The sequence below is a fragment of the Colletotrichum spaethianum genome, assembly GCF_022836535.1.
Source record: "Colletotrichum spaethianum MAFF 239500 DNA, contig01, whole genome shotgun sequence".
Taxonomy (NCBI): Eukaryota; Fungi; Ascomycota; class Sordariomycetes; order Glomerellales; family Glomerellaceae; genus Colletotrichum; species Colletotrichum spaethianum.
Window position 1 is genome coordinate 2,050,389 of NW_026054771.1, and position 23,405 is coordinate 2,073,793.

A 23,405-nucleotide genomic window follows, 5' to 3' on the forward strand; every position below is an offset into this window, starting at 1 on the left:
ACGACAACTGGTACAGATATGCAATCGTACCACGCCAAGCCCAGGATGGAGTCGCTATCTCACTCACCCTCTGTTTTCGCCGATGACACGACTCGCACGCAACAGCATGCCTCCCTCGCTTCCTCTTGCGAGTAATCGGGCTTTTCGGTGTGGTCGCTGTGGGTTGGGGGTAGGCGAATCCATTGAGCCGGGCCAGGAGCTGAGATCTATTGCCGTGCGGAGAGGTGACCAACAAGTTGTCAGGGTTGCGAGATCGGGAATTATCACTCTTCCAGGGCGGAGGGCGATGTCGGGGTATTCATATCCCCAAGAAAGACTTGGTTACCCAAGTGTCCCCCACATTTGGCCGAGGGAAGCTTGGCTGGCCCAAGCCATTCGCGCACCCAAGAGATAAGAATCCTATGCTCCCCGGCTTTTGCCCCCGCTAGGTCACAAGGATCACCAGCCGACGCTACGATAAGCACGGTAATTTCCCGACGAAAATGAAGGCTAGCGTCGGGAAATGGCCTTGCCTGGTAGATAGGCGAATCTAGTGACCTCACTGGGCCTTTATGATGCACTTTGCGTAGATATATGTCTAATGTGAGAAGCTGAAGTTGACTAGAAATGTCAACAAGCCCAACAGAGGTCCAACGATACATTATTGACTCGCCGATCGATTTACCACACCAGGAACAAATCGGATACGATTGGAGAATGTCGACCGAGAAGATGCCCATCGAGGCTAAAGACGGAGATATCGATTCGCCTCATTCGACGGTTGCAAGTTCCGATCTCACTATTGATCCGATTGCGGAAAAGCGCTTGCTGAGGAAGTTGGATGCATGGCTTTCCCCAATGATGATTATCGCCTTCTTGGTTGCCTACCTTGATCGCAGCAATATCGGTATGCCATTCTAGGCATGATAGGGTTTGTCTTTCAATGCTGACATGCGATGTCACAGGCAACGCAGCAATTGCAGGCATGACCGAAGACTTGAACTTGACCGGTAATAGACTTAATGTCGCCGTGACTGTTTTCTATGGTAAACACACGACCTATCCATACCCAACTCAAACATTGGCTAATACGACCACCAGTTACCTACATCATATTCGAGATCCCTGCATCGTTGATCCTTAAGAAAGCTCGACCAAGCCGCCTTATCCCCTTCTTTATTCTCTCCTGGAGCGCCACCGTTGTTGGTTCGGCCTTTGTAACCAACTATGCAGGCCTGTTGGCCACTCGCCTCCTTATCGGTGTCTTCGAAAGTGGTCTTTTCCCCTGTCTCACCCTTTATCTCAGCACATATTACAAGAGAGAAGAACAAGCACGGAGAATCTCTTACTTGTTCGTTGCTTCCGCCTTGTCTGGCGCCTTCGGTGGTCTTCTGGCTTATGGCTTGACGAGCCTTCATGGGGCTAGCGGCCTTGCTGGGTGGCGTTGGTTATTCTTGATCGAAGGGGTTATCTCTCTGGCTGTTGGCTTGGCCTTCATCCTTTTGCTGCCCGACAGCTTTGAGTCGGCAAAGTGGCTCACGGAAGATGAAAAGGCTCTGATGCGCATCCGTGCAGAGCAATCCAGGGTATACCAGGGAGAGTCGGAGACGTTTGACAAGCAAGAGGTGAAGCTTGCTTTCAAGGACCCGAAAGTGTGGCTCTCGGCGGGGTGCCAGTTCTGTGCCAATACGTGCTCTTTCGGCTTCGGAACATTCTTGCCAGTCATCATCCGCGGTTTCGGATACAGCAGTATTAAGACACAGTTGCTTACCGTTCCTGTCTACCTCTGGGCCTCTGCAGTATACCTTTTTATTGCATACTGCTCCGACAAGCTCAACAAGCGCGCCGTTTTTATGGTTCCGATGGCTCTGGTCACCGCCACAGGATATGCTCTCATGCTGGGAGTGAGCATGAAGTCAACATCCGTTCTATACTTTGCGACTTTCGTTACTGCAACAGGCATCTACTGCGTCGTTGGTTTGAATGTTACATGGGTCAGCAACTCCAATGCCGGTTATTTCAAACGCGCAACAGCCATCGGCCTGCAACAAGCTATTGGAAACAGCGCGGGTATCATGGCGGGGCAGATCTACCGCATCACCACGTCGGATGGGAGATACACGATCGGCCACGCGGTTTCCATATGCACCATTACCATCGCCTCAGTGGGTTATTTTACTATGTGGACTTGGTTGAACAGAATCAACAACAAGAGGGACAATATGAGCATTGATGAGAGGTCGCGAGAAATTGACCAGGGAAAGAAAGGTGACAGGCACCCCGATTTCAGATACACCCTGTAAATAATCTTAGTGTGGTGGAATATCATGCCAATAGACTTTCAATTATGACCATGGTTTAGCAGCAAGACTCAATTGTTGTGGCTCAATCAGTGTCATTTAGTTAAAAACTCGGCAATTCAGAGACGCTCATGTGTCAAGTTTCAGCTCTTCATGGTTGCAACTATCATGAACGCTATCTTCTTCTTTGAACAAGAAACATCTGTTAAAATTTAAGCCACTAGCAGATCCACATGACCAAAGCATTAGGGAAGACCTCATCCTTTGTCAACAACACCCCAAACAGTCTGAAAGACACTCTGTGAAAGCTTGTTTTCTTCACATTGGCGTCTTTTGGATTGCGTTAACTAAAGAATAGAGATAATGGATACGTAGAGTTGTGAACATCGTATTGAAGTCTTTGATCTGGAGGTGTTGATGCTATGTAATGGCGAACAAGACTGACCTGGAAAGTATCTATAAAGCTCGCATCCTGACCGTATCATACACTTCCTTACTCAAAAGATTCTTCGTCATCAACTGATTCAACCCGCGACTAATCACTCACCGGGAACATTATATCGCAACCGCCGCCAACAACATTTGAAAGCTTTGAAAACTAGGAGCTGCGAAATCAGCATCTGTAAGTAGCCCTCACAAAGTTTCAACCCAACCTTATACCAAATGCAGCCACCTTCAAAGGCCGACTACTATGTGAGCCTTGGAGTTCAGCAAAGTGCAACAGCGCAAGAGATTCGACAGGCATATCGAGCCTTGGCACTGAAGTATCATCCAGACAAGCAGGGTCAGGGGGTAAACGTCGATGCAAAGGAATTCCGCAAGGTAAGTCACGATGATCTGGGTGGTCATTTGCCTGATTTTTTAATTTGTGCATTAACTGACCAAGACACAATGATAGATCCAAGAAGCATATGAAGCTCTTCGAGACGAGTCTAAACGAGCGCAGTATGATGAGTTTTATGTGTACATTCAAAGGGAATGGGTAGAGTACCGACGATGGCAGAAAACGGAGGACCCCTTTGAGCAAAAGCGACGCTTGAGGGCAGAAGAAAGACAAAAGAGAGCCATGGCGAACGAAAATGCTCGCATGCAGACAAGAGCGTGGGGAAACGCCTTTGAGAGCGGCGAAAAAGATTTTTAAGCGGCAAGTAACAATCATACTAGAAACCGAGATCGACAGGAGAGGGCTAATAGAGAAACTTTGATTACCAAGATACACCAATTTCGTCGTAATATGGAGCAAACCGATGAGTGGATGGACAAGGTTGACAGAGTGTTGACAAAGATCAAAGAAGATATTACTGCGTTGGAGGATAGGAACCAGGCCAGCAGAACCAAGAGACAGTAAACGCAAAGTTCTCGCGAAGCACTTCACTGGTGAAAGACAGACTCCAACGAACGGCAGTCTTATATTCGCTCTATTACACAAGCATGTACGAGTAGCTACATCTGGCTGAGCCCTTTAACTGTCTCTCCGCACTTGCGTACTTTGGCCCTAACACCACCATCAGGGGGCACAACTGGAGACAGAGAAAAGTGCAGCCATGGCTTGCAGAGTATGCCGCCTTACTCACCTGACATGGGTCGACCATATCGCAACCCCAACGCCTACCTGTGCGGCTTGAGTTTGTCGCCAACGGGTCCGAAAGACCGCTTCATGTGAAAGTGGATTTCGTCAGGCAGCCGCCAATGCGAGGCGCGCAAAACTAACAGCAACACAACCAAATCCGACACACTTGGATCATATTGCTAGGAAGCCAAATTTTGACAGTAGATGGAATGGGCGGAGAACAAGACGGCTATTTTTGTATGTCGTCCAGGACAGATTACTCATTTCTTGAGATGGTGAACTTGGCGTCAAATCTATCCCGTGTCCCACACATTGCTGGTCATAGTGTGGCGTCCAATTAGAACATCAGCCTTTTCTCGCAGCGCCCAGATGGAAGAACGTGATCCGAGTCGCTACCACTGAACCGGGTGACGGCTGCAAGAATGCCAAGGCCGTGAGAAAGATTGAGCAAGTTTAGCCATATGCACTCTACTCAATCTATAGGTTTCATTCCGACTGCGTTCATTGTGGCTGGACCGAATCACGTACTTGCCAACGCACACGATATGAGGGCGATCCTAATGGGGTAAACAGGATTGGGTACTTGGAAATCCAAGAACGAGGTCACCATGTGGAGATGGAGAATTGCTGATATCGATATCGGTGAAATGAGACTAGTCCGTCCCAAGAATTGAGGCAGCCCGTTAGTATCGTTTTGCGGAGAAATCTGCTCAAAGATGTAAGGTTATTTAAACTTCCATGCCGGCAGTCATTCTCATTCAGAGTTCCTCGTGTGCTCCAGCTCGTGGCTGCCAAATACCGGGACCTTGGATCTGGGATTTCGATCCTCATTTACACACGTTGGCTCGGGTTTTTCTGTCTTTCATTATAAGAGCCTCAGAGCGTATATCAATCGCACACAGATATCCCGATATCAACCCAATTTTTATTCAAGATGGCTGGACTCCTCCCTCGATCCATCCTTCCCCTTCTCACCTACCTCCTTGTCCTGCTCCCAGTTGTCAACGCTGACGGCATCGGTATCATTGGCGCCGGGAAATGGATGTACAGAACGGCATGTGCGCACGCCTGTCGCCGTCTCATCGCCAACTGCCCTCTCCTCTGCTCAGAGGATGGCACATCATCTCACCACAAACGACACAACCACGGAGGAACAACGCCGCCCGAGTGCTTTCTCAAAGACCGCGCTTTCCTCCGTACCCAGGCCCTTTGCATGTCTCAGTACTGCTCACGCGATGATGTCGCTGTCTCCGTCATGGAAGAGTACTGGGAAGGCCACCTGGCGACGGGCAGCGTCGGCGACTGGTCCGGGAGTCTGAAGCCGGTCATGTCGTATTCTGAGGCGCTTATGTTTGCCAAAGAGGACATCAAGGCGATTGGGAAGGACAACATGCTCACGGTGGTGTCCAAAGACCCGCTGAACCAGACAAGTCTTATTGCGGAGGACGACTGGCTTCCCAGCTACAATGGGCAGAAGTCTTTTGAGGATGGCGAGAACGGCCATGGCGCAAACAGGTAAGCTCCTCCAATTTGTGTCCTTTCCAAATAGTCCTCGAGCTAACTAAGCTAATAGTCTCGCCATCGCCATCACAACCGTGACAATCCCGATCCTCGTCTCCTTCATCCGCTTCTTCCCCGCCCGCTGGACGACCCCCCTCACGACCCGTCTCGACCAACCCTTCCTTGGCCACCGGCACCGTGTGCCCCTGACCGGTAATATGGGGCTTATGCCCACGCGAGGCCAAGCCCTCTTCGTCGCCTACATTCTGCTCACAAACATATTTCTCGTCGTGTTCCCTCACTCGCTCCTTCAACCGAACTATATCGCCGAATCGGACCACGCACAGCTCACCATGATTGTTGGAGATCGTGCCGGCGTGCTTGCTTTCGCGGACTTCGTCGCTATATTCCTCTTCTCCTCGCGGAACAATGTTCTGCTCTGGTTGACCGATTGGAGCCACTCAACTTTTCTCCTCCTCCATCGCTGGGTCGCCTATGCCTGTATCGGCCAGACAGTTTTGCATTCGGTGCTGATGTGGTATTACTACGCTGAGTGGTCTGACTGGATCGCTGAGAGCAAGCTGCCATATTGGTACTGGGGTATCATCGCCACTCTGGCGTTGTGTCTTATTTTGCCGGTTTCCGTCCTGCCTATCCGCCGACGCGTGTACGAGGTCTTCCTAGCAAGTCATCAGCTCCTAGCCATCCTCGTCCTCGTCGCTTGTTTTCTTCACATCTGGTACCTCTTCGAGTACAAGTGGGGATATGAGATCTGGATCTACATCGCTGGAGGTCTTTGGGGATTCGACAGGATACTGCGAGTCCTGCGAATAGTCCGTAATGGAGTATGCACTGCCACCGTCTCGGTTGCAGATACCCAGGGCGACTATCTACGCATCGAGGTCGAGGGTATCGCGGCTGACGGCCATGCCTACCTTTACTTTCCGACCCTATCCTGGCGTTTTTGGGAAAACCATCCTTTCTCCGTCCTATCTTCTTTCACAGGTCCCTCAAGCTCCCTCAGCTCTCCCAACAACTCTTCGATCCCGCGTCTTACCAGCGACCCTGAGAAGACCATTTCATCAACAGACATTGGAACAAGAGAGATCCTCCCTCGAGTGGACAGCTCCTCAGACTCCGATTCTCGCTCCACGACAGGACCCATCAGACCCTGCACGACATTCCTCATCCGCCCGCAAACGAGTATAACACGCACACTCGCCTCAAAGGTCGTCGCTGGTACCTCTATCCGTCTACCCGTCCTGGTTGAGTCTTCCTACCACGCCAACCCCGCCGTGCACCAAATCTCCCACTGCTCAACGCTTCTCTGCATTGCTGGCGGAGTCGGTATCTCGGCCGTTGTACCTATAGCCAAGAAATTTGGCGGAATACGCGCCCGTTTATGCTGGGGTGTTCGGGACGGGAGCATCATCCGCGCGGTAGAGAAGGAGATTAATCAGCTTGGACCTCGTGTCGAGGTTGAGACAAAAGTGGGCGAGAGGTTGCCAATCGCGGAAATCGTGGCCCAGGAGTTGACGAGAGACGATGAGAAGGGCGATGTGGGCGTTGTGGTCTGCGGGCCAGGCGGCATGGCGGACGATGCCAGGAAAGTTGTGGGTGAGCTCGTGGCTCAAGGTCGAGTCAAGAGGGGTGTGGTGTTCATTGATGAGGCGTTTAGTTGGTAACTCATATTACAATTACCATCCCAACAAATTGATCAATCACTGTTATGCTTAGCCTTCTTTGAATCGTAAGAATTGCCAGTTGTATCACGACAAAGTATCGTAAGTTTCTATCTTGTATGCTCCCAGGCGCAGTTTATGGCTTTATCCGAACACCACAACGCGTTCTTTGACTGTTCTAGGTTCTGTTATTAGGTTTTCGAAGTTTGGTTCGTGATAAAAGAGACAAAAGTCTACAAAGGCTTTATTATGTTCCTTTAATATGGGCCTCAAAAAGCACAATGAAAGTTCCCTTCGTCTTCGTGAACCATTCACAGGAGCTCGTATGTTCATGTGATCATATTCTATGATAATGCAATCTTGCTGTGTTCGAGCAATCCAGATCCAAGGAACTCAGTTCTCCCCTGATCACGTAGTTTGGCGGCGCTTTAAATACAATCCATAGCAACCATGGTCTATCCTAAGGCAGCAGGATCATTTGCTAAACGTACACAGATCAACCTGGGTCCAGAATACAGTTTCTGACCTTAGAACATAGAACCAAACAACTGACTGACTAAGAGTTAGGCACGCTTGTACCGGGCCAAGGTGAAGTGAGGCTTCCCTTTTAACGAAAGGGGAACAGCCATCTCCGTTGGTTTACCGGTTCACCTTCTATAACTGGAGGCTAAGCTTTTCATTCGGAATTCACCTTACTGACCTTGAGCTCCTTCCAATTTCGCAACCACGTTTCTGCTCTTGAAAAGATCCTCCTCTTGTCAACATCACTCCAGAAAAGAACACTTCCAGTCGTAATCATCTTCTGCTTCGTCTTCACACCCCAAAAGAAGCCTTCTGTTTTTGGCACTTTTTCTTTCTCATATAACTCCCCAGTTCTTCACATCACCAAAATGCGTAGCAACGAGATCATTCCCCACGTTGCCCTGGGTCCGCTGGATCAGACTGCGCCCCGGATCTACATCCGATCGGTCTTCGTATTCAACGTCGAGAAGACATTCGGCCTCAACAAAGCTCTGTGCCACATTGCCAACAGATTCCAGGCCTCCCTTTTACGCTGGCCTTTTCTTACCGGCCAGATCCGTCCCGCCACCTATCCTATCCGACCCAACGAGCTCGAGCTTCATTACGACCTTGACCAGAACCTAGCCGATCCTTGGAAGAGACGAGATATCTTTACTTATGATTTCTGTGATAGACTCGGTGGCTTAACATACGAGAGGCTCGAGCTTCACGACATGCCCCTTCCGTCATGGACAAGGATATCCTTTCTCTCTCCCCCAACCACCCCAAGCCCGGAGAGTCGTGTCCTCCAATCACCTTGAAGGTTACCAAATTCTACAAGGGTGGAATGATGCTCTGCTTCTCGACTCACCATGCCATTTTCGATGGGGGGTTCATCAGAACCTTCCTGGAGTTCTTTGGTAAAGAGACTGAAAAGATTCCGGGCCAGACCTTTGTTCGCGAGCACACGAGTAAGTCATCCCCTGATTCAGACATCTCCTTACAGTGCGCATGTACTGACAATATTTCTCTAGGCAGGCCGAATATGGATCACCATACAAGAACCGACATCACGAATCATGTGTTCCCTGAGTATGACTTCACAACCGACACAGACCTCGTCTCCGGCATGAACAGGCTCAACATGAGCAGCACAGCCATGGCTCAGACCCAGACGCCCCCTCGTGCTGTCTGCGTTCTGTTCAAGCTCCAGAACTCTACCCTCCAAATGCTCCATGGCCGCGCCCTCACTGAACTCCGCGACAAGTACGGCCCTGACGCCTTTGTCTCCATGGTCGACACCCTCTCTGCCGTCGTCTGGGTTCACACCACCCGCGCACGCCTGCCTCACCTTAACCTAGCTGATAAGACATCCTTCACCACAGCCGCCGACGCCCGCGCCCGTCTCTCCCCTACCTTCTCTGCCGACTCCTGGGGCAATGTATACACGCAGACCAGCGCCAGCACCAGCGTCCAGGACCTGGTCCAGGCCTGGGGTAGCATAAACAGTGACTCGACTCCCGCCATTGTTGCCGCCGCCTGGCGTATTCGCCAGGCCGTAAGCCAGGTGAGCACGCCTGGTTATATCCCTTCACGTATCGCTCTTGCCGCCTCCCTTGCTGACCCTCTCATGGAGGGCGTAGCCTTCCGTAAAGCGCTGCAGCCCAACCATACTGGTCTGGGATGCAGCGTCTGGACGCACATGGGCGCAGACGTCGACTTTGGCATTCCTGGCACCAAAGGCAAAGCAGACTATATCCGTAAGACGTGGTCGGCCAATGATGGAAGCATGAATATCATGCAACGCCGTGGCATTACAAAGGGTGAGGCGCCCTGGGAGGTGCTCTTGGCTCTCCGGGAGGATGATATGGAGAGGATCTGCGCTCCTGCCGAGCTTGGCCGCTGGATCAGCTCGTGGTGCGCCTAAGGGATCACCAGAGGGTACAATCTGGGTGTGGTTTTGCTTGGTTTTGTTTGGGGTTTGGGGACGTCAGGGAAATGGGTTATACCCGGGTTTGTATTTCATGGGAGTTACTGGGTGTCAGGAACGCCTCGGGGGGCGTGGTATGATGATTCGAAGCAGAAGGGGCCAGAAGCCGACTGCCTCACAATGAGACACGATTCACACGTTACACTCGACTGATCCTCATCTTCCTATGGCAATGCTGTCTCGAACCCTTGGTCCAGCATTCGAGCCCGGGTCGATACACTTCCTCGCTGCTGTCTGTATATGACCTAGCTGGCCGGGCTTCATTCATCTGAGAAATCGCGGTGCTGACCAGGATTGGGAATCGTCCACCAATCCGATTCTGGTAGAAATGAACAAAACATAAGCGACACTGGCGAAAATGGTAAGCAACAACTGAAGAGGACTATTGGCCCAAACAGGGAGAGCGTACGACTCATATGGGACAACGTTTGAAACTTTGCAACCACACTACGGGTTCTCCACACTACATGACGTTTGAAGCGCCTGACACATGGCGAGACTCTTCATTTGATTGTTCTGCTTCGAACCTGGAGTATAACGACTGTTTTGGCTCCCATCGTGAAAGGATAGGAACTAAAGAGTCGTTGATAACCCGCGAAGGGAACATACCTCCACATCAAATGGAACCCGAACGGTGTTATAAGTACCCACAGCAAATCAGGTATCTAGAGGAAAACAACTTTGTCACAACGGTTCTACAACAGGCAGAAAGGTGCAGCACTCGAGTCGGGAAGAACTCAATATCGGCTGAGTCGAGTTATTGGGGGGGCTCGATAAAGTCACATCACACACCAACGCAAGAGTGCAGTAAGAGAGCAGTATCATGTGCCAAAGGCTCTTCATTGGCTATCATGCTCCTTTCCAAGGAGTTCAATCTCAGTATTTGGCCCTCCATCGGGCAACGACCAACGACCAACCTCCCACCGGATCCGTTCCATCTGTCATTTCAACTGAATTTTCAAGGCCGCATACCACCACGCCACCGGCTATCATTCTTGAGTAAGCCTGATTAGACCTCCCCAACGCGAAAAAGAAAACAAAAAACACAATTCCGTCGCGGCCGGTGACCATATCCGAATGTGTTTCCCCTCCCTGATTCTTTTTTGATAGATCGTACACGCTCGAAGACCATACACATAGGTAATGAGTAGAGAGAAGAAAGTTTCCCCGTAGAAAGAGACCGCATGAATTATCCTTGCCGCCTGCAGTTTAGAATCACCTGCAGGTCCAAAGAGAGTTTCGTTTGCCGACAAAAGCGCAATAGCTGACGACGTGTTCGTGGGCACAGAGGCCTTAACCGCCTCTCCTCATGTCGTAGTGACGCGAGTGAGATGGCCGTCGACCACTACCTTCCTAGTGGTAGTTTCCGCCCAACCGCCGCGCTGCTGCTGGTTGCCGCTGCCGTAGTATCCGCTGCCGTAGCCGCCCTGTTGCTGGCCGTAAGAGCCGAACGGGGCGCTACCGTGCTGGCCGCTGGTAGCACCTCCCATGCCGTAGCCACTGCTTCCGTGGAGACCGTGTCCCTGGAGGTGACTGGGGTAGCCGCCGTAGCCGCCCATCTGAGAAGCGGACTGAGGCGGGGGCAGACCCGTCTGGCCAGAGGCCGTGTTCGTGGCCGAGCCAGGGCGGGCGCCGCCGAGGGAAGGCGATGGTCCTGCGCCGGGCTTGCTGTCGCCGAAAGGCTTCAAGTCGTCGTTGGCGGAAGTGGCGGTGTTGGGCTGCGCAGTGCTGTTGAATCCCTGTCCGGCGGGGCTCTGGAACGAGGAAGAGCCGCGGCCGAAGGTGTCCTGAACACCACCGAAGCCGCTGCCGGTGAGACCAGGCTGGTTGCCAGACTGTGCGGAACCAGCGCGGCCAAAGTCACCTCCAAGGCCAGAGCTCAGACCACTGTCAGCACGGTGCAGGGACGACTGAGCGAAGCCAGCAGCAGGAGACGAGGTGTGGTCGTAGGGACCCTGAGGCGACATTCCGTAGGGGTGACCGTAGACGCCTCCCTTGCCGTAGGGACCGCCACCATATCCTCCCTGGCCGTAGTGGCCGTAATTCATGTAGTTTGAGTAGTAGGCGTTGTTGTAGTAAGGGTGGCTGTTGTAAGGGTAGCTCTGCTGGCCGTGAGACTGAGGCTGCGAGGCCTGGCTGGCGGCCTGCTGGCTTTGTGCAGTGGGGTTCGGGGTGGTGTGTCCGCTGTTCTGGGCGTCATTCGTAACGCCTCCGTAACGAGACGGGTTCTGGATACCGCCGCTCTGAGGGTACTGGCTGAGGTTATCAGCCTGCGAAGCATTGTAGCCGCCGAAAGATCTCTGCTGGGAAGACAGGCTGTCCTGGTGGGCCTGGGCGCCCTGCTGACCGTAGGGCTGGTTGTAGTAGTTGTAAGGAGGGCGGTTCTGTTGGTCGGCCGTGTAGTAGGAAGAGTATTCGCTGGGCGCAGAGCTGAAAGCACCGCCGGGCTGCTGGTTCTGTTGCGACGGCTGGTTGGGGAAGCTGTCGAACTGGGTTTGCGAAGCCGAGGGTGGCTGGTTCGGTTGGGTAAAAGGATCGATCGACTTCTGGGGGAACGACGACGGCTCCTGGGGACCGGTCTGTCCAAAGCGGGAGTAGGGCTGGGCGGGGGAGCAGCCGGCTGAGGGACTAGAGGCGGGTCAGTAAGCAGAATACAAGGCTGTGGCGCTGATGTGTCATATAACGTACCCTGAGCAGCGGGAGCCTGGGGGGCAGCACCTGCGGGTCCTGAGAAAGGAGCATTAGCAAAGTCAGTGACGTTGCTAGTCGAAGCAGTTGTACCGGTGGGTGTAGCAGCAGCAGCAGCAGGAGGAGGCAGGCCAGGAGCAGGCTTCTGGGTGCCGATGGCCTCGGGGACGGGAGCCTGCTGAGGAGCAGGAGGAAGAGAAGTGCGAGGGTGGGCAACGGGAGAATCAGCAGGAGGCTGAGTTCTGGTCTCAGGCTCCTCGCGGTCACCATCAATGTCATCGTCCTCGTTCAGGCTAAAAGCGCCAAACTGAACAGCGGCGCGGTCAACCTCGCGGTTGCCAGGCATGCGAACGGCCTCCTCTTGGTCAAGTACGCGGCGTTGGTAGCTCGGGGTGCGGGATCCTCGCTCGGTGGTGGCCTTGATGGCGGAAGCTGCGAATCCGCTGGTAGTGGTAGGAACAGCAGGACGGATGGGCTGGTGTTGCTGTTGCGAAGCCGAGAGGGGGGTCGCGGTAGCGCTGGCGGCGTTGAGACGAGGGTCCCAGGAATCGGCGGCAGTGCTTGCCACAGTAGCAGTCGCGGGAGGATGCGATTCGTCGACTACCTGTTCAAGATTCGTCTCAGTAAGTTGGTCCTTGGAAGGCGGCAAAACAACTTCGGGTTCGATGACGGCTGGTACTTCTGCAGGGGCTGGTTCTTCATGAGCTGGCTCGGCTGGAAGTTCGGCGGCGGGCTCGGGCTGCGCCTCCGGTTCGGTCTCAGGTTCGGGTGTAGGTTCGGCGGCGGGGGCGGCAGGAGGCAAAGGTTCGATGGGTTCGGCGGGCTTGGGTGCGGGCTCCTGCTTGGGGGCTTCGGGGCGGGCTTGGGCACGGCGGATTGACGGAGCATGCTAGCCCACGTCTTCGCAGCGGGAGCGGCGGGCTTGGGGGCATCAGTCGCGGCGGGAGCGGGGGCGGGAGCTGCAGTCTTCTCGGTGGTCTCCTTGGGGGCCCAGGGGTCCTCGGCGGGCGCGTCCTTAGGGTCCGTCTTGGGGGTATCCCATGCGTTTGACTCCTCGGTGGGAACGGAGAGCGGCTGAGCGGACTCCTTGGTATGCCGGGTGCCGTTGGGGCTGCTGTGTTTGAGGGCCTGCCCCGACCACCGCGGCCTCCTCTCTCGGTGTTTCTGCCGCGGCCGCGACCAGCCTCGGCGACGTTGCGTCCGCCGCGGGTGGGTCTAGCGCTGGATGAGTCGATGTTCGAGGCTGCAGTCGTGGAGTCCTTGGCCTTGGAGCGGGGAGCCTTCTTTGTCACCTCGCCCCATTGAGAGATGGTGCCTGGTAAAGAGGGAGAGAGTTAGCATGGTCCGGCTGAGGGGATGTGACGTGTTCGATCGAGCGAGCGATGGCGGATGAGATTGGGGGGTTGTCGCGCCAAAGGGTTGATGGCAGCATGGGTGGGTGAGGCGTGAGGCGTGCGCCGACGTACCTTCAGCAATACGAGTGACGGCAAGGTTCTCGTCACCATCCGTCTCTTGAAGAGCGTAGAGAATATCCTGCTCAGACCAATCGGGGAAGAGCTCCTTGATGAGGGGCGCCTTGGATCCGTACTGCTTCTTCAGCTCGCCGAGCTCGCCTTGGTCCTCAAACGCAGTCGCGTCGTCGACATCGTTCTTAGAGTCGAACTTGTCGCCATTGGGTCTGCCGGACGTGCGACCGCCCCGGCTTGCGAAGCCACCTCTGCCACCGCGTCCAGAACCTCTGCCGCGCGAGGCGGCAGGCCGAGTCTGTACCTCAGACATTGCTGGGTTTCTTTGTATGAGGGGAGGGGTTTTTCCACGATGGGAAAAAATGGAGGAATCAATTATTTGACTGTCCCGTATCGACACGACAGCTTTGGTGGGGGTGGTTGGTCTTTGCGGGACTCAGGCCGATGGAGAGGGGGAAGAAAAAAATAGGAAAAGAAAAGGGTGCCGCAAGGTAGTAGAGACGACGTCGTCGTGGTCGTGGCTGACGAGACGAGACAAGTGAGGTTGGTGGTGGAGGATGTTGGTGGGAGAGAAGAACGAGGTGTGGATGGTGGATGGAGGTGGAATGTTTGTGCAGAGGCAGACACCGACGCAAATGCTGCAAAGGGAACTGGGGAAAAGTTCAAAGGGAGGTTTTTTGCCCAGGCAGGCAGGTAGGCAGGCAGGCTACCTAGGTACCAGTGGCTACTGGCGAGAACCACAGCAGCACACAGAGCACGGGCGGTAGCGACAAGCGTCAGGGTTGGGTTGGGGTGGTGGGTGGTAGCTGGAGGCTGTGGGCTTGCGGCAGCGTGGCAGCAGTCTGAGCTGAGTGGCAGCAGTCAATTGGGTCACGCAGGGTCAAAGTCCGTGAGTGTGGAGAGAGAGAGGGCCAACACCAGCAGAGCGACACCGCGTGTTTTCTGTGGTGCACGCTACCGTGGGACAGCAGCAGAGGGCCGAGGAAGGTCTTTTTGCGACTTTGGCGTGCCTTTCCACCTCAGGGTTCCCCGTCAAAACTCGATCTGGCCAGGGAAAGGAAGGTGAGGTGGGAAGGTGAGCAAGTATAGGGAGGTAGGCAGGTGAGGTAAGGCTGGGGCGGTACGTACCGAAGCAGCTCCACGTATTTACTTGCTGCTGCTGTGGTGGTTTTTTTTTTTCTTCCCTTGCTGCTGTGGTTTTTTGTGCTGGCTTGCGATGCTGGCTGCTCCGATGCTGGTCCAGTCAGGCTAAGGTTTCTGGGCCTGAGCAACCGACTGCAGCGAATGACGACCCCCTTGGCCGCATCGGGCTAGCGCAACCTGCTCTTAGCGGGCATATGCAGACCCACTGCCTCAATTGTCGGGCTGAGTGAGGTAGAAGTACACCGGCTCGCCACAGCCAAAGGCCAAACTGCAAGTATCCCCAAGTACCGACAACAGCTTTGCCGTGCGTCGTCCGGCGAAGGTACCTAAGGCAGGTACCTCCATACTCTGGCTGGTACCTGACTTGGGATTTTCCCCTGGCTGGCATTTTCTTTTCACTTGCGGACGCTGATGAGGTAAGAAAGAGAGGCAGTCACGTACCTAACATCGACCACCTAGCATCTTTGAACGAATAAGGCAGCTCGAACCTTGGAACCCCATGACTATCAAGCAATTACTATTGCGCGGCAGACGAGTTGTTTGCCCCCATTCACCCATTCTCACATTCTGGCATTTTAGCGAGTCTGGCATGTGTGGAACATGCGACAGTTACATAGTGACCAGTCCAGGAGTCAGACGGATTCAATGAGAGGAGTCCTGGGGATAGTATCAGAAAGTCAGCCAAGCGAGCAAGGCCCAAGCCGATGGAAAAAAAAATGTCCCAGACTGGGGCGCTTCGATAGCCCGTATTTACAAACTGTCGCGAATCCAATTGGGGGCCTGAATGCCATTGTCCCCAAGTTCCACGCCGTGTTACTTTGCCCACCTGCATCAGCCGAGCAGCTCTGCGCGCCAGCATCGCCCTCCGGTCCATAAAGCAGCAGTAGTGTAGTCCGTCGCCCGACGTGTTGCCGTGGCATCGGTCTTGTTTAATTTGAAGCGATGCGATGTGGGTGTGGACATTTGGGTTTGCTTTTTTTTCTCGACTCCGTCTTGAGTTTTTGAACGGAGCTCCCCTTGCCATCTCGTGTCGTATGTGCTGGGGCCAAGCTGGCTGGCAGGGTATGCTTTGCTGGTCACGAGAGCTGTATTCGTCACTCCAAACCGACCCCGGTCTCACGCAGAGCTGGATGGTGATGGGGCGATTCGTGTCACCGTGAGGTAGCCAATACAAGGGAGACCTAATGTTGCATCGGCTGAACGCAGTATCCTCGCTGTCTTGTGCCAGTTGAATCATGGAATCTGGACCCTGCTGCGCGTGCTAGACAAGCTCTGTTCGGTACAGGAAAATAGAGCCTCCTTTCCGTTTCCTTCGGTACGTACTGGTCAGCTGCTTAGGAGCCTCAGGCGCCAGGGGACCAGCTCCGCATTCTGATGGTCACATGATCTGGCAGTGGCATGACAGAGTCCAAGCTCAGCGGGTAACATCACTCCATGGCACGACGATGATGCGTATCCAAGCCAGTCCAGCAACCTGAGAGCACACCGGCACACTATCGTATTCACGTCGCCAAAACGGTCCCCTCATCTTCCGACACCTCCGGCCAGTACAGATTCCAAGTGCTGCATCCTGCAACGACATAGCGAAAGGCCATTAGTGCCGCTGTCTCTTTCCATCTCGAATCCCACAACATTTCGCCATGTTCACCACCAAGCCTCTAAGCTCAATCAAAAATGTCATCCCCTCGATCCACCAACCCTTACCCCTCTCTTCAAAGGAGTCGAAAAAGCTCCTCAACGTTCTGAAGACTTCCTTCCGCCAGCACCTCGACAAAGAGCATGGCTACGCTCCCGAGAATGCCGAATCCTCCGCTTTCAAGGCAGCCTCCAAACACTCCTCTACCTCTCACGACACACATCACCGACCGACTGACCGGCATTTGCGCGCCATTCTCTCCAACCCGCTGTTCAAGTCCGGCGTCCAGCCCAACAACATTGCATTCGCAACTCCACGCGACCCAATGGACGTCTTTGATGAGGCCGTATCCCGGGGCATGATGACAAGAAAGGCGGCCACTGGCTGCCTGCGGACAAAGCGCCAGCAAATTCTGCAATCGAGTGCACTTTCGGTTCAGGACGCCATGCTGGCGTCCGCAGCTGGCTTACGGGTGGTGCAGTGGCTCAGGTCGTCCGGCGAAGAACGGACACTCGACTTTCTCACAGATCAGCACTTTGTCCAGGAGCTCATACCATTCATGGTCGCCGAGGGGCTGGAGGAGGTTGCGTGGGTATGGGCAGACCGAATGGTTCGGGGTGAAGGCCCGGCAGACGAGAACAGCAAGATTGTGGGATCCTTGATCGCCAACTTGGTAGCGGCCAAGTCGAACGTGGAGGACAGGAACCTCGACACGGCCTTCTCTGCGATGCTTAGAGCAGATGCCACATGGAAGGCGGATCCTCAGCTGCCTCAAATTCTGCTGCGTCCTTGGCGGGTGCTCTCCTGGCAGTCAACCGTCGAAGCATGGAAAAGACCGCTGCCTTCAGCCGCACTCTTTGAGTCATATATCGGGACTGCCAACCACATTCGGCGGCCGTTGCGACTTGACCGTGCACATTTGGAGCTTCATCATCCCACTAACCCCAACCATGAACGAGCCCTGAGGTTCCTTCAAGATCAGCGTCTGGGTAACTTGGAGTCCAACAACAGTCTGGTCACGAGAGTCATCTTCATGGGCATGGACGCCGTCAGCCACCTCACAAGGCTTGGTCGGACCGATGAGGCCGAGGGTCTTCTCCGCCTGCTGCAGTCTAGATTTTCCGAGGAACTGTGGCAAAAGCACCGGTCTCGTGGCATGGCGCTTGTTTGAAAGGCCTTGGGACACCAAAGTCATAAACGCTACCCTGCCTTACCGGCTGATGAGCATCATCTCATCTGTTGGGAGGCCATTGATTGATACGTTTTGAATACCCGCAATTTGCCAGTTATCGGTTGAAGACTTCAACAGACGGTCCTCATATGGCCAATATGCAACGGCACCACCTCGAACGCGGCTCGACCTGCCTGTGTCGGCCTGGTTCGTGATTGCACTCGCCAAAATGTCTAAACACGACAGAACGGCAACTAGGAGGGGCCGGGCCGCTACAAGTGGCATAACTGCTCAACGGCTTATGATGAACACTCTGCAGCCATGCTGCGATACTACGCATCATAACCCTCGGTCGATGCGCTCACACTTTGTATGAACATTAGAAGATACCCGCAAATGCACAACTCATTCTGAATCAGGTCTCAGATCAATGCCTGTGTTTTTGAGATGACGTCGCACTAATTGCGTGACTACTGTATGTCTCACCTAGCTTTTCGCCCACGACTTTCTTATGTCTAGTGATTTGACGTATTTGGCGCCCGAAAGACGCGTCTCCCTTCAATACAACGCTAAGGAAGGAACAAAAACAGGATAGTAGAGCGACAGTCAGGAACAACCGTTGTGAGCGAGAATCGGAGGCATGTGTCACTGGCTGTCAAGGAGGACCTCCGTTCTTGAGTCGCCTAGACCGCTGCATCCTTGTCATGTCATGACGGCACGATGTTTAGGTAGCGGCTGCAGTGGTACGGGCGCCCGGGCGCACAGTTACAGGTCCCATGCTTTTGCTTACGCAGTATGGCCGAGTGTCAAATGAGAAGGGATGAGATGAACTGCTCATTGACTCGTGCTCGATCACGGTATCAGATGGGAAGGCGGGCGTATAATAGCCGAAGCGCCTGCTTACTGGCAAGAACTCAATTGCCAACGACACATGGCTAAGAGGACGGGTTATACCCTTGTTCAACGTTAATTCCATTACTACACTGATTCTGAAACCCGTGACAGAGAGAGAGAGAGAGAGAGAGAAAGCCCCAATTCGGAACGCCAAAGAAAGCAAGCCACCAAAGGCATCACAAGGCCCGTTCGTAAGAATCATACAGTTTACGCTCCGCTCCCGCCCACGTGCGATGTAAAGCCGACACCTCAAGCCTTCTTGGCAACACGCACCACAATCTTCCCGGCGGCGGACCCCTCCTTGAGCTTCTCGTACGCCTTGACGACGTCCTCGAACTCAAAGGTCGAGTCGACCACGGTCTTGACCTTGCCCTCGGCCATCCACGCCGCGATCTGCGAGAGGTCGTCGTGCGAGTTCTTTGTCATGAAGGCCTCAAACTTGTGCTTCGCGCCGCCCAAGAACCCGGGCAGGAGCATGCTCGGCACGAGGCTCTTAACCTGCGCGAAGGAGATGGCGCCGCCGACGAACTTGAAGTGGCCCGCGGGGACCAGGAACTCGTCCGAGGCCTTGTACAGGTTCGGCGGGGAGTTGCCGACGTTGTCGACGACGAGGGCAAAGACCTTGCCCTGCGCGCGGAGGGCGCCGACGACGTCCGTGGTCTTGTAGTCGACGATCTCGTCGGCGCCCAGGGACTTGCACAGGTCGGCCTTGGCCGTGGAGCACGAGACCGTCACGTGGCAGCCGAGGGCCTTTGCGATCTGGATGCCGTAGGTCCCCGTGCCGCCGGAACCGCCGTTGATGAAGACCTTGTCGCCGGCCTTGACGTAGGGCACGATGGTCTGGTACGCCGTGAGGGCGGCCGTGCCGACGGCGCCGGCCTGCTCGAGGTCCACCGCGCCCGGGACGGCGGCGACGCCGTCGCGCTCGGCAGCGATGTACTCGCTCAATGAGCCCTGAGCGGACAGGGGGTCGATACGACCGAGTACGAGGTCGCCCGCCTTGATGTCGGTGATGGCAGAGCCGACGGCGACGGCGCGGCCGGAGTAGTCCATACCGGGGCACTTGGGGAAGGTCACCATCGCCTTGGCGACGATGCCGAGGTCCGGGAACTTGTAGTCGGCCGGGTTGATGCCCGCGGCGACCACCTGGACAAGGACCTGGTTAGCTTTGAGGGACGAGGCGGCGGGCGTCGGAACGGTGACGAGGGCGAGGTCCTTGATGAAGGAGCCCGGGGAGGCGATCTGCCAGCGGCGCATCTCGGCGGGGGGCTCTTGGCTCATGATTACGGTCGCGATGTGTGTATCGTGCGAGTTTAGGTGTTTGGTGATTGTCAAGGATGTGGTGGTGAGTTGAACGAGATGTAGTGGGATTGCGTTCGAGTGAAGCAAATGCTAGAAAGAGTCAAGGGTATAAACAAGGCTCTTATCACCGGGCAGCACGGTGGAACAGGGCCGTGATATTAAGTTTCCCATAGGTATGGCCTTGCTCAAAGGTGGGGTGTGAGACACACTGACGGCACTGGCAGCCTCTAATTCATCCTCGGATTGGGGATGCAATGCGGGACCCCGCCCCTTCGTTCCCGTTCCATCGCCTATCTATCTATCTGCACCTGGGAGAGAGCTGTCAGTGTCAGTTCACTACTGGCGCTTCCATTCGTCGGCGCACAGCACGCCACAGCACAGCAGAGACAAGCCAGGATGACAGGCACACTCGCACGCACGCACGCACGCACGCACGCACAGCTACGTCAAATGGGCGTCACGACTCGGCTTGGCCCGATCCGGCCTCGAAGTGGGTGGGTGCCTCGCGCCGATTGTTCACCCGGGAGTACCGATCCCCACCGGACGTCAACTCCGTCCCGTCACCCCCCAGACTGAACTGCGCGCACATCCCAATGGATCATCAACACGGGCCCCCGTTCGCCCAATGGGGCGTGCCGATTGGCCGACGAAGCTGTTGAAATTTCTGCCGCCGAGATTTTCTAGAAGGAAGTGGGTTTCGCAGCCACAGCAACCACATACCAGGTTCTTTTGGCTTCCAAATTGTTTCGCCTGATAAAATCAGTTGACGGGGACTAACTGGATTTCAGCCAGCGTTAGCCGCTTGTGACTACCGAGAATTGATTGGTTGTTTTGCTTCGTAGCTCGTCGCACCGGTAGTAGAATCATTCAACCTACTTTGCTACGAATAAAGGTGTAACTCGCAGTGTCGAGAACTTCCGGCTGAGTTCGGTGGCAACAACGGCTTCTGTCGACTCAACTGCTTGTAGCATACCGATTGCCTCCTAAAAACACCTTAACCCTTTCGCGCGCCACGTGGGCTGATAAGACCAAACTTGACACTAGGATATGCGTCTCGACGGTCCTCCTACCATATGGTTCTGACTTTGTGGCCAGTGTCGGCAGTCAAGCTGTCAGCTACGCTGCGCATTGTTGACCAGGACGGGCCAGGGCGAGTTAAGTCACTAATCATGGGAGGGGGGTTTCTTAACTAAGGCGTGCATTATCAAGTAACAAGAGTTGAGCATTGGCCCTCATTTAATTATATTCTTTGAAAACCGTACGTGCGTTGCAGCTTGTTTCGCTAGGAATCATTGTTCTGTTCGTGGTCTCACTGTGTATCTCGACACTGGAGTTGAGATGGCGTGAATGCCGTTGTGTTCTAAATAGTCTGAGACATTCCCAAAACTTGTTGATATTTCTATTCCCCCTCAAGCACTCTCCGTGACGAAATCTAAGTAGTTATCTCAAATAAAATATCCACCTCCTCACACTGCATCCGTCTTCCCCTGCACTGCTACTCTTTCAAGATCACTCTCAGTCTCATCCGAGTTTTCGACCTCATCCTCAACACTCTGATTCCAATTGCCAAAGACCGCAAGCAGCGTAAAAGGGATCGTGAAGGCCCACAGCGAGAAGCCTAGAATCATTTGGTTCTTGTTCGGCCAATGCGTCGCGCCCACAGCATACGCAATCGTGCTTCCAATAGACTCCCAAGACCTTAGGATGCCTGTCGTGCGCGCGATATCACCATTTCCCTGCGCTCCCTTGATCTCGGCCATGAGCCAGTAGATGTACGTCTGCAGCATCTCGTAAAAGAACTTGAAGAACATGTAGACCGTGAACGCGGAATTGAAGAACGGGCCATCGCCGAGATCGAAGGATGGCGGGTCCGCCATGGAGGAGAGACGGGTCTCGATGACGGCATTCCATGTCCAAGCAGCGGTGACAAAGGTCAGGACCAGGAGATAGACGGCCTTGGATTTGGTGGAGCGCTCGAAACGCTTCATGTCCAGGATTGCGCCGGTGGTTATGTTTGCGGCTGCGCCGACGACGGCTGTCAGGAACGATGCCAGAGCTCTGGACCGGACGGTAAAGTAAGCTGTATATTGTCAATAAAGGGTGCTTAGCCAGTTCAGCTCATTGTACGCACTTGTGAGATAGTTTCCTTGGTACGTCGTGCCGAATTGCCCAGCCAAGAAGACGGGAATAAGCAGCAGCATGTACTTGTTCTTCAGCTGTTTCCAGATTGCACGGGCTTCAGTGCCAAAGTTGGTCTTCCTCATATATGGAATCTTTGTACCGTCGGTTCTGATGACCTTCTGAGGTTGTGACAGAAGCAGAGCAAACGGCGCTCCAAGTGATGAGATGGCAACGAGACCCAGGTATGTCGTGTAGGTAACTTTGCCCTTTTGGGATGTCTTGATGTTCAATGCAAGAGAGATGGCACCGCCTACAAGAGGACCCATTTGTCGGATACCCATCCAGATTTCGACATATCTAGATATTAAGTCAGTCAAGGTTTTTTATAGTTGGCTGTTTCAAGGGAGAGACTCACCGGCCTCTCTTGTCCGCCTCGGGGTAGCCGACAGCGATGGCGGCTTCACTCGCCCACAGGAGCGATGCTCCGATACCGCAAAATCCTGCTCCGAGCAACAGAAACCATTCGTTTCCATAGCGATTGTTGCAATACAATCCGGCTGCGTACGGTGTATAGAACGCCGCGCCGATAAACAGTGTCCATTTCGCTGTGATTTTGTTGGTGACGCCTCCCGCAATAAAACACCCCACAGACATGAGCCCGTAGGTGAGAGCATTTGCGGCGTTGTTTAGGAACGGCTGTGTGATACATCAGTCAACTTGGTCTGCATGATATCAAGGGATAGGCTAGATTTTACTTTTGCGTTGCCTCCGGCCCCGAGGTTGTTCAGTGCTGTCCAAATGCCGGGCTCACAAAAAGCCACAAGCCCGACGATGATGATTTGGAAAAGGCATGACCGGTAGATCTGGCCTGGGCGAGTAAGAGCCATGATGAACTACGTTGACGAAATTACTCCAATACGAAGGAGATTGTAGTTCTGTGACACGCCCAAAAACACGGTTGCAGCAGTTATTCTAGTTATCGTCTTGCCTCAACACCGAAAAGCCTGCATGAGCACGTCAGGACCCATCAGGAATGCGATATTTCAAACACCCTGCGCCAATGTCACAGTGCAGCAAAAGATAACAAGAATCAGCACGCAATTTTCGAAGTGGACACTATTAAAGCCGCAACAGAAACACTGAGTTTTGATTCCCTACATTGTAATATGTGGGATCGGAGGTGGACGCAGACAAGCTTGTCAAGCATTAGCCGCAAAGCTTAGCTCCGCTTGTACGTGCGGGTGTTGAGTCGGAAGCTGTGATAAGCCAGATTGGCCAACGAGAAGCTGCAAGCGAGAGGAGTCGGGAATAACATTGAGGTAACAACAGTAAGGATCGTAGATCACGCAATGCCCCACGCAGATGGTGTTGAAACATTTTGGCCGCAGATCAGCTAGATATCACTGCTAACCTTATATCCGGCTCTTACGTGTAAAATGTTAATCACATGCCGGAATCCTGT

The 23,405-nt window shown here is 54.0% G+C and overlaps 9 protein-coding genes across 9 annotated transcripts; 6 read left to right on the top strand and 3 right to left on the bottom strand.

Moving 5' to 3' along the window:
- Window positions 1-711: 711 nt before the first annotated feature.
- ColSpa_00558 (putative transporter) lies at window positions 712-2,282 on the top strand (the record flags this gene model as incomplete). Its single annotated transcript, XM_049266770.1, has 3 exons — window positions 712-886; window positions 945-1,025; window positions 1,081-2,282. The coding sequence occupies 3 exons, from the start codon at window positions 712-714 to the stop codon at window positions 2,280-2,282; spliced, it is 1,458 nt and encodes a 485-aa protein (XP_049122727.1).
- Window positions 2,283-2,942: 660 nt separating this feature from the next.
- ColSpa_00559 (chaperone protein DnaJ) lies at window positions 2,943-3,420 on the top strand (the record flags this gene model as incomplete). Its single annotated transcript, XM_049266771.1, has 2 exons — window positions 2,943-3,101; window positions 3,178-3,420. 2 exons carry the CDS (start codon window positions 2,943-2,945, stop codon window positions 3,418-3,420), a joined length of 402 nt encoding a protein of 133 aa, XP_049122728.1.
- Window positions 3,421-4,783: 1,363 nt separating this feature from the next.
- ColSpa_00560 (ferric/cupric reductase transmembrane component B) lies at window positions 4,784-7,034 on the top strand (the record flags this gene model as incomplete). The annotated part of the gene is made up of 2 exons (XM_049266772.1): window positions 4,784-5,364; window positions 5,423-7,034. The coding sequence occupies 2 exons, from the start codon at window positions 4,784-4,786 to the stop codon at window positions 7,032-7,034; spliced, it is 2,193 nt and encodes a 730-aa protein (XP_049122729.1).
- A 1,246-nt stretch (window positions 7,035-8,280) lies between these two features.
- On the top strand, window positions 8,281-9,459 carry ColSpa_00561 (trichothecene 3-O-acetyltransferase TRI101; the record flags this gene model as incomplete). Its single annotated transcript, XM_049266773.1, has 2 exons — window positions 8,281-8,503; window positions 8,567-9,459. 2 exons carry the CDS (start codon window positions 8,281-8,283, stop codon window positions 9,457-9,459), a joined length of 1,116 nt encoding a protein of 371 aa, XP_049122730.1.
- A 1,370-nt stretch (window positions 9,460-10,829) lies between these two features.
- ColSpa_00562 (CUE domain-containing protein) lies at window positions 10,830-13,989 on the bottom strand (the record flags this gene model as incomplete). The annotated part of the gene is made up of 5 exons (XM_049266774.1): window positions 10,830-12,122; window positions 12,428-13,071; window positions 13,092-13,374; window positions 13,404-13,525; window positions 13,677-13,989. The coding sequence occupies 5 exons, from the start codon at window positions 13,987-13,989 to the stop codon at window positions 10,830-10,832; spliced, it is 2,655 nt and encodes an 884-aa protein (XP_049122731.1).
- Window positions 13,990-16,459: 2,470 nt separating this feature from the next.
- Window positions 16,460-17,626, top strand: ColSpa_00563 (uncharacterized protein; the record flags this gene model as incomplete). Its single annotated transcript, XM_049266775.1, has 1 exon — window positions 16,460-17,626. The coding sequence occupies one exon, from the start codon at window positions 16,460-16,462 to the stop codon at window positions 17,624-17,626; it is 1,167 nt and encodes a 388-aa protein (XP_049122732.1).
- A 795-nt stretch (window positions 17,627-18,421) lies between these two features.
- ColSpa_00564 (uncharacterized protein) lies at window positions 18,422-19,837 on the top strand (the record flags this gene model as incomplete). The annotated part of the gene is made up of 3 exons (XM_049266776.1): window positions 18,422-18,483; window positions 18,727-19,456; window positions 19,487-19,837. The coding sequence occupies 3 exons, from the start codon at window positions 18,422-18,424 to the stop codon at window positions 19,835-19,837; spliced, it is 1,143 nt and encodes a 380-aa protein (XP_049122733.1).
- On the bottom strand, window positions 18,770-19,801 carry ColSpa_00565 (zinc-type alcohol dehydrogenase-like protein; the record flags this gene model as incomplete). Its single annotated transcript, XM_049266777.1, has 1 exon — window positions 18,770-19,801. The coding sequence occupies one exon, from the start codon at window positions 19,799-19,801 to the stop codon at window positions 18,770-18,772; it is 1,032 nt and encodes a 343-aa protein (XP_049122734.1).
- A 1,451-nt stretch (window positions 19,838-21,288) lies between the features above and the next one.
- Window positions 21,289-22,830, bottom strand: ColSpa_00566 (UNC93-like protein; the record flags this gene model as incomplete). The annotated part of the gene is made up of 4 exons (XM_049266778.1): window positions 21,289-21,902; window positions 21,954-22,300; window positions 22,359-22,639; window positions 22,699-22,830. 4 exons carry the CDS (start codon window positions 22,828-22,830, stop codon window positions 21,289-21,291), a joined length of 1,374 nt encoding a protein of 457 aa, XP_049122735.1.
- Window positions 22,831-23,405: the final 575 nt, after the last annotated feature.